General features: G+C 40.6%; 1 protein-coding gene across 1 annotated transcript in view; it reads right to left on the reverse strand.

Moving 5' to 3' along the window:
• Nucleotides 1–8,520: 8,520 nt before the first annotated feature.
• The window catches only part of LOC125041885 (midasin-like), a 28,277-nt gene continuing 24,868 nt past the window's right edge, over nucleotides 8,521–11,929 (reverse strand). The window contains 6 exon segments of the mRNA XM_047637263.1: nucleotides 8,521–9,636; nucleotides 9,962–10,163; nucleotides 10,342–10,521; nucleotides 10,820–10,905; nucleotides 11,081–11,324; nucleotides 11,668–11,928. Coding sequence (XP_047493219.1) covers nucleotides 8,693–9,636; nucleotides 9,962–10,163; nucleotides 10,342–10,521; nucleotides 10,820–10,905; nucleotides 11,081–11,324; nucleotides 11,668–11,928 — 1,917 coding nt within the window. The 3' untranslated portion in view covers nucleotides 8,521–8,692.

Below are 11,929 nucleotides of genomic sequence, written 5' to 3' on the forward strand. Positions count from 1 at the left end.
AACACTTAAAATAAAAAATCGCACAGATAAACCGGGTCAAATAAAAGGACGCACTAGCCAATTTGAGTGCAGTTTGGGATATCAGATATGGCTAGATACATAATTATTAGTATAATTTATTCGATATCATTATAATTACCAGAAGTAAAACAAAAATTCCCCTCTTTTATTTATGATAACGAATAGTTATCAGAAGTCAATTTCATTTTTGGGTTCAACAGGCTAAATGGAAGTGGAGCTACCTTCTTAAATGTACCTTGAATCAACTTGTCACGGATGCAGGGCTTGTAGCAAAAGCTAAATACAATTATACCTCGCAAATGTGTAAAGAGGAGTCACTGTCACCACCCATTTTATTAACGTATGGGAACCCAGTGTGTATGGGGGAAGAAGTGATAAGCGTAGAAGACAAGTGTCGGGAAAGGGTGTGAGTGTAGTATGTGTGTGGTGTATGTGTTTGGTGCGAGGATATAAAGGTTGGTAAGCGTTGGTAAGTGCAATAAAGCAGATAGCCACCTTGATTAAAATAAAGAAAAATAAACCATCACCCTTCAATGTAGGTAGATAGTTTACCACAGATAAAAGTTAAAAGACAAACAGACAGTAAAACACATGAAGCGAAAAAACAAACGGAAATACAAACACGAATGAAACAAACAGTAAAATGAACGATAATACAAAAAAGAAACTTAACATATTAAAATACAAACGATGAAACATGAAATACTTTCAATAAAACAAACGATAAAACAATACAACGAAAGTAAAACAGGAACGATAAAAATGGAAGAGAAAGATAGATCACTAGCAAAATCCGCTTCTTTGGTTCTTTAAAATTAATGAAAAAATCTTAAGTCTCAACATAATGTTAAAATCATGGTATATGCATAGGATTAAAATAACTATTATAATATATCAATTTACTTTGTAAGGAACCATAAAATGTTTAAAAGATCGAGAACATAAAATACTTCCGATACTAAATTTAAATAAAATTGATAAATAAAACTTAATATTATAGTGCTTTAGGAACTCAAATGGGCTCCGTGATCTTTATGTATATACATATATAAAAATCTTAAAATGAAAAAAATAAATGTGCTTCATCCTATTTGGGTAGGAAAGTTATATAAAACAATAAAAAAATATATATGCTAAAACATAACGAATTGGAAGCGGTAATCATGTGTTGCATGTACGCGGGCATACTACTTACTTGTGAGATAAATACCGTTTTATTAGGGCCTGGAGGTGATGTTGCCGGCCCGTGGATGTGTCACATTGGAGAAAGGGATCGCATAGGGAAGGCTTCGACGCAGCAAAAGCCGCCTCCACAATCCCCTTTGAAAATGCACAACAAAATTGCGCCACGCACGGCTCCACCAGGTGGGAGTGTTGCCACCTTTAGTTCTCTCAATTCCTATTTATCCGTGCCTGGGGGAGAGCTGTAGGTGAGAGATTTTCGGATACCATATTACCTCCTGGTAATGAGACTGAAACGGTTATCATGAGACGTGGCCTACTGGGGAGCTGTGGTTGGCTTAGGCAAATACTACGAGCACCAATCAACTTGTATAGGAAAGCTAGAGAATTATATATAATTGAATTAATGGAACTTCATCTGATTACCATAAAACTACTTATATCTATATCTTTCAAATGATGTTTGCTGCATGAAAATGTGCAATCTATACTAGCAGAGAAAATCTGCATGCTACTCCTGCACATTCGGGAGACAAAGTGGATATCGCAGAGGTAGCATCCATCCGTGCTCTCTTTCTAAGGAGAAAAAGATGAAAATGAAAAATAGAAATTGGGTTCATCCTTTACCAAAATAACTTTGTTTCATATGCTGCACGAAGGCCTCATATAAGGATACTATCCCTGCATTCCATTTCTACTCTCTATTGCTTGATATCACCCTAGTGCCCTATACACCAATGGTCAAAATGTACAAATCTCATACCCTGATAACCTTCACAGATCTCAATGTGCTAAATTGAACAGCAGTTTCTTTGAAAATAACGTGCAAAATAGCGTTGGGTTTTTGAGCAATTCCTAAGCGACGCTAGACTGAGAACTCCAGTCAAACGAAAACGCGATAGACCGAGGACTCCAATCACTCGAAAACGCGATTTCAATGTGCCATACGTGAACATCTGAATGATTGTTGGCGACCGAGAGCAGCCCAGCAGGTATTTTTCAAGGAATCAAGGTTTCCTATTTTTTGGAATGGTTACAGTGCAGTGTCTCTCTTATTTCGTATTTACCGAGATTATTCGTTGCCATTCATTTACTATTGCTTTTCTCTTTGGTTATGCCCCAATGTGCACTAATATATGATATTAAGAGTTTGTCCCGAGAAATAATTATAAGAAGAATCTAATAGTCTAGCGCGTAATCTAAACGAGCACAATGCAATGGCCATTACGTGTTTTGTTTTTTGTTTTTTTCTCCACACAGATGGCTAGAATAAACTAGGATGTAGTCATGTTATCCCGTGTGTTTGTATGTGTAATGAAGATTCAGACTTTGTTAATCCTTAGAAGTATGCACTTTGTAATGAGTTTTTATATAAAGCATTTTTTGCGCGTGATTTTGACACTTATCCCGTATATAATGTTTTTGAGATTCATAGTTCATACTTTCATACTTTGCTGAACTCTTTGAAGTTTACATATACGATATACACGTCGAAGTTGCATTATCCCATGATATTTTATGAAAGTTGAATAATCATGTTCACATTTCATTTACTTAACAATAAACCAAAATCCAGTGAGTAATGTCAATCTCGTATCAGCAAGGGACAGGTCCATATGGGTGAAATTTACTCACTAGCACATTGGACTTCCTTGTATTACACCATTTTTTTTTCTACGCGGGACATCAGTAGAGATTGCTTAATCCTCCACGTGCGTTTACACTCGTTATAACTGGTTATAACTCGCTTCTCAACTCTTCCCAAAAGTTCCGCGAGGTTGGAGCCATTGCGAGGACTCTGTGTTCTCGTCAAAGTTAATTACTGTGCCACTTACCTTGTAAATATTAGAAAGTAATATCGTCTTTTATTGTTAATTTATTTTTGCATATTAACATGAGAAGGACGGTATAGTATTTGAGTTATCTTATGACTTAGGGTCTCTTGAGGCATTTTTCTCTTCTTGTCTCTCATGATTGGATTTTTCTAAATTTAGATGTTATCGCCTAAGTGAGCACATATTACTGTTGTGATCACTGAATAGATCATACAGAACCTAATATTATCAGTATCTCTATTGAATTTACTATTTCACAATGCTATTTCATCGCAAAGCATTTCTTTTCCTATTTCTTATCCAACCATGCGCCTGATTAATTTATTTGATAGATTTACCGTGTCACGAGTGATGATAGTCTTAATTCGGCAGTGAACAAAATTTCAATTGCCTATTCTTTGGTGAAATATACTGTTTCAGTTTGTTTGCTTTTTCCACTGACAACGTTCATGTTGTAACGGATGATAAAGTTATTGATATAGAAATAAACCTGGCTATTAATAGCTTTTAGCAATAAAGTGTAGATAGTCATTAAAATTTCTGACGACCAGTTAATGTAAGCATATGAACTCCATTCTTTGTTAAGTATATACTAGTTATCAATACTCTTTCAAAAATAAAACACTTTAAAATACAATAACATAGCCAAATAGTTTATTACAACACCAGATCAATTTTAGGATTTTATGAATTACTAAACCATAAGTAAAAATATATTCTAGATTTGCTGTTGAGTGGTGGTTGGCGTGTGTTTTGTGACGTCATAGCAAGGGTGTATTCACTTCGCTCGCGGCAAGATAATCTAATTTGATTGCCAGCTTTTCATAAATATGAAATTAGAAAAAAATATTACCATAATTACGTGACAGATTTTTTCTTGTGTAACTTCACTGATTTATATTTGTTGGAACTTCTAATCATTAGTAGATGGTAAATTAATAAAGCTGCCGCCGCACCACGAACTAACACTTAAAATTAACAGTACAAAAATAATGTTCTTCTTTGGAAGGGGTTTGTGACACCGCTTCAAAGTGCTTTGCTGATGTTATTTTTTTTCGATTATTTACTTATTTACTGAAAAGGTCATTAGCGGCATATTCAAAATATAGTGATAGCGTGAGGTTTGGGAGTAAAGCTCCCCCGGTTAATGGTTAATGGTTAATGGTTAAAAGCAAAATAAATGTGCTAGACATCTAAGGTCATGTAGCACTGTAGTAAATGGTAATGAAGGGTGGTTGAGTTAGTGATTAGTTGTCAAAGCTGGGCAAAGGAATTGACGAGTGAATGGGTTAAGGTCGGGTAAGGTAATGTAAGGGGGTTAAATCAAGTGAAGGATGTATATGCGTTTGAGGAAGGAAAACAGGTTGTCAAAGCAGAAAGTGTGAGATTCTGTAAGGATGCCTGATAAGTTGGGAGGTCGGTGAAGGGAGGATAGGTGGGGGAAAGCAGAGGTACGGGCTGCATCAAAACATGGGCATGACAATAGAATGTGTGGAACTGAAAGAGGAACATTACATAAGGAACATAGGGGTGGATCGGAATGTGACATCAGATAGGAGTGTGTTAGACGGGTGTGACCAATGCGTAAGCTGGCGAGAGCTGTCTCCCAACGTCTATTCCGATGAAATGGAGCTGAGCTGCAGGAGGAGATTGATAGTTTTACAGTATGTAATTTATTAGTGCGGAGACTTGACCAGAAAGATTTCCATCGATTATACAAGAAGGTCTTAAAGTGTGGGTAATAATCCGTGGCTGGGATACGTGAGAAACGTGGTTGGTATTATTTGGACATAGCGGCGTTGCGTGCTACAGTATCTGCCTGTTCATTGCCGAAGATTCCAACATGGCTGGGCACCCAGCAGAATATGATTGTTTCATGGCGTGTGGACAGGTAGAACAACCAGTTCTGGATCTTACAAACAAGGGGGTTGGTCGAGTGTATTGACTTTATGAGAGTCAGTAAAAATTGTGAAAGAGGAAGAGGGGAGTAAGTATATGTGTTTTAAGGCAAACAGGAGTGCATAAAGTTATGTAGTAAGGACACTGGATTCAGTAGGGAGGGGGATTTGAAAGTACGAGTTGGGAAGATTACTGCAAAACCAGCACCGGAGGTGGTTTTGGAGCCATCAGTATAAACATGAATACTGGAGATATGGTCAAGGAAATGGGCGAGGGCAGCAGGAGGAATATTTGATTTTGGTGGGTCAGGGAAAACAGAGGAGCAAATATGGGGGTAAGGTATAAGCCATGGAGGGATAGAATGGACAGAGAACGGGAGGGCTATTTGTTTTACTATTCCGGATTGTACGACGAAGACTTTTTTAAAGGAGATAAGGGATGAGAGTTGATTAGGGGTACCTCGTTTGTAGCGGTAACTGTTCCAAGCTGCACGTTTTAAGCGAAGCGATTTAGTGCAATCAGAATTCCACCATGGAACACATTTGGAGGTATAGGGTCTTGAGGTTCGAGGAATAGCTGTATGGGCAGATCTTAGGACTGTAGTTGTGAAACATTGTATCATATCTGAAATGTATGAGAGGGAGGATGGAAGGATATCAAAAGCAGAGAGAGGTCTATGCATGAAAAAGATTGCGTACGTGTATCAAGGTGTGTGGGGCGATCTGAATTAAGAATAATAAGGTCAGCTGTGGAGAGGAAGCGCTCTAGGAATCTGCCACGGGAGTTGGTGATATAATCACCCCAAAGAGTGTGGCGGCAGTTATAATCACTAACTATGAGGAAAGGTGGTTGGAGTTGGGAAATTAGATTTTCAAAAGAAACAAAGTCAATGGGGTGGGAAGGGGAGAAGTAGACTGAAATCACTGTGATCAAGCGGCGAAGAAAGATGCGAATAACTGTGCAAGGGACTGTGGTTTGAAAGGGAGGTATGACATAAGGTGTTTTCTGATTGATAAGTATGGACGAGACATAAAGGGAGTGTGGGGAGGGGACAAAATGATAATTGGGGATTGGTATAGGAGGATCTGTAAGAAAAGTCTCTTATAGGCATATAATGGATGGGTTATAAGAGGAAAGGATATGACGAAGCTCGGGTCTGTGATTTATGAGTAATAACGGTTGCAGTACGTGTTGGAGAATTTGAAGGGGAAGGAGCTAGAGGGTGGGATAAGGAATGAGAGGGGGGAGGTGATGTTGTATCAGGAGGGGTATTAGGAGCTGGAGGGTCTGGGGAAGGGAATTGTTGTGATATGAGGGTTTCACGTGTGTATCCAGGAGGGAGTGGAAGGGATAGAGGGGATGGCGGGAGGGTTAATGTAGGTGGAGCTGGAGTAGGGGGGGGGGCTGTATTGGGAGGGGGTAGGGGGATAGGGTGCAGGAGGGATATGAGTAGGAGAAGGATGGATATCGGCAGTCACTTTGAGTGTGGAGGGAGCGGGAGTTGGGGAATTTGAAGGTGGATGAGGGGTTTAGTGTCAGTTTGAGACTCGAGTTTCTGTAATGGAGTTGGTTGGGGAGTTTTGTGAGACAAAGGTTTTCTTGTGATGGGGGAAGAGAAGACTTGGTGTCTGAAGAGTAGGAGCAAAGGAAGGTGGAGGTGATTGTGTGGTAGGGGAAGAGTGGGTGGAACGTTTAGTCTGTCTGTTGCGGGTAGTGCGGGGAGGGAGAGGGGAATGTGTTGGGGCTGTAGTAGAGATTGGAGAGTCAGGATTTAGGATAGCAAAATAATTTGACTTGGGAATGTAGGAGGTAGAAGAGGGGGAGGTTAGATGGAGGAGGGATAGGTTTAGGGGAGGGTGTAGGAGCTTGGGAGATATGGGGAGTGGCAGAGTGAGCGACTGTCTGAATCTGAAAGTTGCCACCTCAGACTCAAATTTGTAGGTGGGGCAGCCCCTATAAAATACATTATGGGGGCCGCCACAGTTGGCTCCTGTGCGTGATTGTGCAGATTAGTTTGATCGAGTATGGCCAGGTTGGGCACATAGCGGTCATCTGGCTGTGGAACGGCAATGTTTGGCAAGATGTCCTAAACGCCAACAATTTTGGCACTGACGAGGAGGAGGTTGATTCTCCATCGTTTTAAACATTAAAGGGAAGGTCGTGTCTACGGAAAGTAATTTTGGCACTGTTAGTGGGGTTCTTACGATGATCTCTGGGAGGGATGGAGTAGCATTGTACTGATATCGCATCATAGTCCGTGAGAGTAAGTCTTCTCCACAATCTGACCAATTTTTGTTATAGATAGGGCAATTTGCTGTGGAGATAGAAACAGTTCCGGTGCAAGTATTGGGGGTTGATTGAGCTTGGTTTTCAGGTTACTGTGACGAGACGGGAACAGTCGGGTCGGCTACGGAAAGAGACTGCCTGCTTGTTTTTGGAGACATTGCTGGAAGAGAAAGGTGTTGCCAGAATAAGGAGCTGTGGGAGGGATCACGAAAAATCGGTCCCTTTTGGCTGGGCTAAATAGAGTATTTAAGGTTTTTGTAGAGATGGGGGTAGTAGAAGGACGGAGGCGTGTGGAAGAGGGAGTAGTGTTGAGGGAGGTAGTGTTATGGAGAGGTAGGCAATAAGGATGTAAGGCAGTAATAAGGGAGGATGAGGTAGTTGATGAAGAAGGTTGTGGGGGTAGAGGTGTTGAAGTTGAGCATGTTGGGAGTAGAAATGTCTCCTGGGGGTTGAGTGTTGATTAGGGTGGATACTGTACTAGTAAGCATTGAGGAGGGGGTAGTAGTTCTAGTGTTCGGAGTCGTGGTTAAAGGAGAGCCTGTGGTCAGGGAATCGGGAGTGTTTGAATTAGTGGGGCTATTTGATGAAGGCGCAAGTCTCATTACCCCTAATAATGGTACATCTTCAGTGTTGGCCATTGTAAGCCTGGAGTATGTTGGGGAAAGAAACAGTCTACCCCTTAGTGTCTCCTTGAGGGGTAAGGGCTATAAAACTAAAGCAGGGGAATACCGTGACCATGGCTCCCTCAGGCCGTTCAGGACTGGCACAAAGACAACTTTTCATCCTTTCAGCACAGCTTTTACACCTTAGGAAGTGGAGAGTAGAAGGGGTTGGTAAAGGGATGGAAACGAAAAAGTAGGAGGGAAAAAAAGACCATGCAAAATTAATTGAGTCGAGGGCTGTGGAGAAAACAGCAAAATTAATTTAACAATTAAGATAAGTGAACAGAACAAGGGAATAAAAAAAGGAAAGGAGAAGCAAAGACCATGCAAAATTAGTAGAGGCGAGGTCCAAGGCAGGGGTAATCCACCACATTGGTCCCCAGTCCCCGTCTCCTAAGCCCCCCCCCTCCCCCCCGCACTCACACACAACAACAAGAGCAAGGGATGGGGGGGGGGGGGGGAATCCCTGACTAACTTTGTATGAACCTTGAAAATAAATGGGAGTCAATATAAAGTTATAATGGGGTCAATAATACACTACTGAATCATTGTATAAGAATTTATTTCTTATAGATTACGCTAATAAATGGGAGTCAATATAAACAGTTATAATGGGGTCAATAATACACTACTGAATCATTGTATAAGAATTTATTTCTTATAGATTACGCTAATATTTATAACATTTACATCCCTACGTACTCATTTGTAACTTTTACATTTATTGTAACAGATTTACAAAAGTTCAACAAAAATAATAATTCTTCATAAATAAACACACTATCATATTTCTCTAAACATTAGACATCAATGCTTGGCATCTGCTGTAACAAGCTCAAACCACTGTCGAAGTGCGGTTGACAAAGCTTGCGGCAGAGTCTCCAGGTCCCTCACCACCAAGAAGAAGGGGAAGGGGAAGGTCTCCACTAGCGGACGCATCTCACCTTCCTCATACACGAGGATATCGTAGAAAGAATACTGGCTATCTTTTGCATCAAGAACAATGAAAACTATGAAGACCCTCTCTAATCTTGCTCTTCTAACAGCAGCTTTGACCTGTTCTGCCCTGGTATGAGTCTGACCATCGCTTAGGATGATAAGCAGCTGGGCGGTGTCTGGGTTTCCATGGGAGCTGTATCTCTTCACTCCCTTGAACATGGCCACAGCATCCTCTAGGAGTTTACCAAAGTTTGTCATTTTCTGTTCAAATGTTAGGTTGGCTAAAATACGGCTTCCCGACTCGTCACTGAAGGTATCACCTAATGGGTGCAAGACATTTGTAGAAGCTCCAAAACTGAGGACACCTACTTCACCGGATTCTAGGAGTGTGAGCGCCTTTGTTACCAAGGCCACGCTCTCAGTTGCTAAAGTACTTGTTCGTGTTTCAGCCATGGACTCGGAATCATCCACTGCTAGTATTATCTGATATGTTCGTTTGCTGGGTTGCGTTCTTCTAAGCCAGATCTTGTCTTTCCTAAACTGAGAAGCAATGTAAGGTATCACTTTACGCATGTTCAATCTCTTTCCCGTTCTGTAGTCTCCACGTAATCTAGCAGCCTGTGTTGGTTCTAAAATGAGACGCAACTGCTCACACAACTGCAATGCCATGTTTGCCACACGGGCTTCGTGCTTCATCCAAGCTGCATCACTGTCCTCGGTCTGTACAGCAGTAGCAGTCTCGATGTCCTGTCTAGTTTCTTCTTCATTCTCATTAAATGTGTATGCATCTTCTCCTTCTTCATATTCATTTTCTGTAAGGTAAAAGTAGAATTAGAAGCACATATCAGATGTATCTAAGGAAAACTGGTATTAGTTGGATGTATTGAAATCCATATGTATTTAAAAGAAAAGGAGTATTAGAAGTGCGTATCAGAAATTCAGTTGCTGCTAATGAAAAGTAGTATTAGAAGTATGTATCAGAAAATTCATATGCACTTTGAAGAAAATTAGAACAAAGCAGAAATTCATGTGTATCTAAAGAAAATTAATGAAAGAAGTACGTATCAGCAATTTACATGCATCTACAATGACAGTCGCATGTCGCTTGAGCACTGCCATCCAGAAGTTGATTCTTACCGTCTGTTAAGAGAGTGTGAATGAAGCTCTCCGGCGCGCGCTCCACAGTGGCTGCAAGGATAATCTCTCCCTCCGTTTCCACCTTGGCATCTTCTCCCTGGGGGTCAGGCTGCGACTGACCTCTGTCCTTGCCTTCGTTTCTTTCTTTGTCTTGTCCCAGTGCTTCTTTTTCATCTTCAGCCTCGCCTAGGTCCTCATCAACCTTCAGAAATTAATAGAGTTACATTTTTTAAATATGTTCATCAGTTATTTTGCTCTATATCATTTAGACAATACAAAACAGACAAGAAAATAAGCGAAATATACCGTTAATTCCATAGATTAAGGCATATATTGAAAACATTACACTAAAAAAAAAAAAAAAAATGAAGACTCCCTACCTCCATGGGAGTATCCATCATCTCCTCGTTGTCCATTTTGTTGTCCTCGTCCTCCTCCGTGTTGGCAGGGGCAGGGGCTTCCTGGGCCTGCTCCTGTGTCCCGGCATCCACGACCTGCTTGTCGAAATGGCTCTGGGCCTTGTTTATGTGCTCGTACTCTTTGCTGGACTTCTTTTCCTCCTGTAGGATAAAATTGGGAAGTAATGAGAAATGATAGCAAACACTATTAAACCAAGGATTAATATAAGAGTAGGAAGATTTTCCTTTCACATTAATCCTATTAGGCACTAAGAAAAACGTGAGCATGAATGAGATACATTCAACAAATACACACACCCATCGTCATAACCACAGACTCATCAAAATGACCATCATGTAACTGAATTCTAATCTTACAAAACAACTTACAATTCTGTATGTTCTTCTTAACCTTGGCAAAAAATTGGCTCTTTATTATGACAGGAATTCCCAGCCTTACCTGTTCTTCTTGGTTTTGGCGTTGGTCGTTTCGCCGTCTTGGGTTCACTGACATGAGACCTTGTTGCGCTTTGTTTTCTTCGTCCCCTGTTATAACGGTAAAACATACAAGAATACAGAACATGCTATCTAATTAAAATATAATACAGAATTATACGTAAAATCTGTGAATCCAAAACACGCATTTTATCTAAAACACATTGCAGAATTAAAGCATTCCTATTCCATGAAATGAACTGCTATACCATATGGATTGACCAACCTAGCGTTCGATCATCGTCCGTCTCTCCTGGTCGACGGGGCTTCTCCATATCGGTGTTATCGTTGGCCGCATCTTCGGTGACCAAAGCAGAGTTATCTCCTTCGTGGGCTTCCTCGCGCGTGCGACTCTCCGACTCACCCACACCTTCCTGGTCTTCCGTTTGCTCTCCCGTCTGGCCGTGCTCTTCCTGCTTCTCGTCTTCGTCCAGCTCGGGCTGAGCTCCTGCGTCTTCCTTTGGCTTTTGCTGGTGGAAACATTGCGCACTGTTATCTTCACAAGTCAATTATGAATGAAGACAGCATATGACACTTGAGATAAGACTTATTCTTTCAAATTCCTCTAAAATCTAAGTTCACATTGATAACTAACAAAACCAAGAGAAAAATAAATTGGTCTCAAAACTCAAATTCCATTGCTTGTGTCACCTACATTACCTAAATGCTGAGCATTTAAACCCTACCTCTCAATTCTAAATCATATAATGATATCTTTATCAATACCAAAATAATTGCATCTGGTAACTGAAGGAAAATTTCTGCATTTCTAATATGATCTATTTTAAACAAACTGAAACCAGCAGAGCTTACCTTTGTCATATCTTTACTTGCTTGGGTAGTGTTCATCTCTGCTGCCTCTGCGTTGGTCTTGCTGTCTTGATCGTTTGATGCGTCGGCTTTCTCTTCGTTTTTCGTCTTATCTTCATCCTCTTTCTTTTCCATTTCTTCCTCTGTTCCCTGGGGCTTTTCACCCTTGTTTTTCTCATTGTTTTTGTCATCTGCTTTGTCTTTCTCTTCTTCTTTTGCTTCCTCTTCAGCTGCTTCATCCTTTGTCTGATCTTCTTCTTCTCCT

Source organism: Penaeus chinensis, chromosome 31 (genome assembly GCF_019202785.1).
Source record: "Penaeus chinensis breed Huanghai No. 1 chromosome 31, ASM1920278v2, whole genome shotgun sequence".
NCBI lineage: Eukaryota > Metazoa > Arthropoda > Malacostraca > Decapoda > Penaeidae > Penaeus > Penaeus chinensis.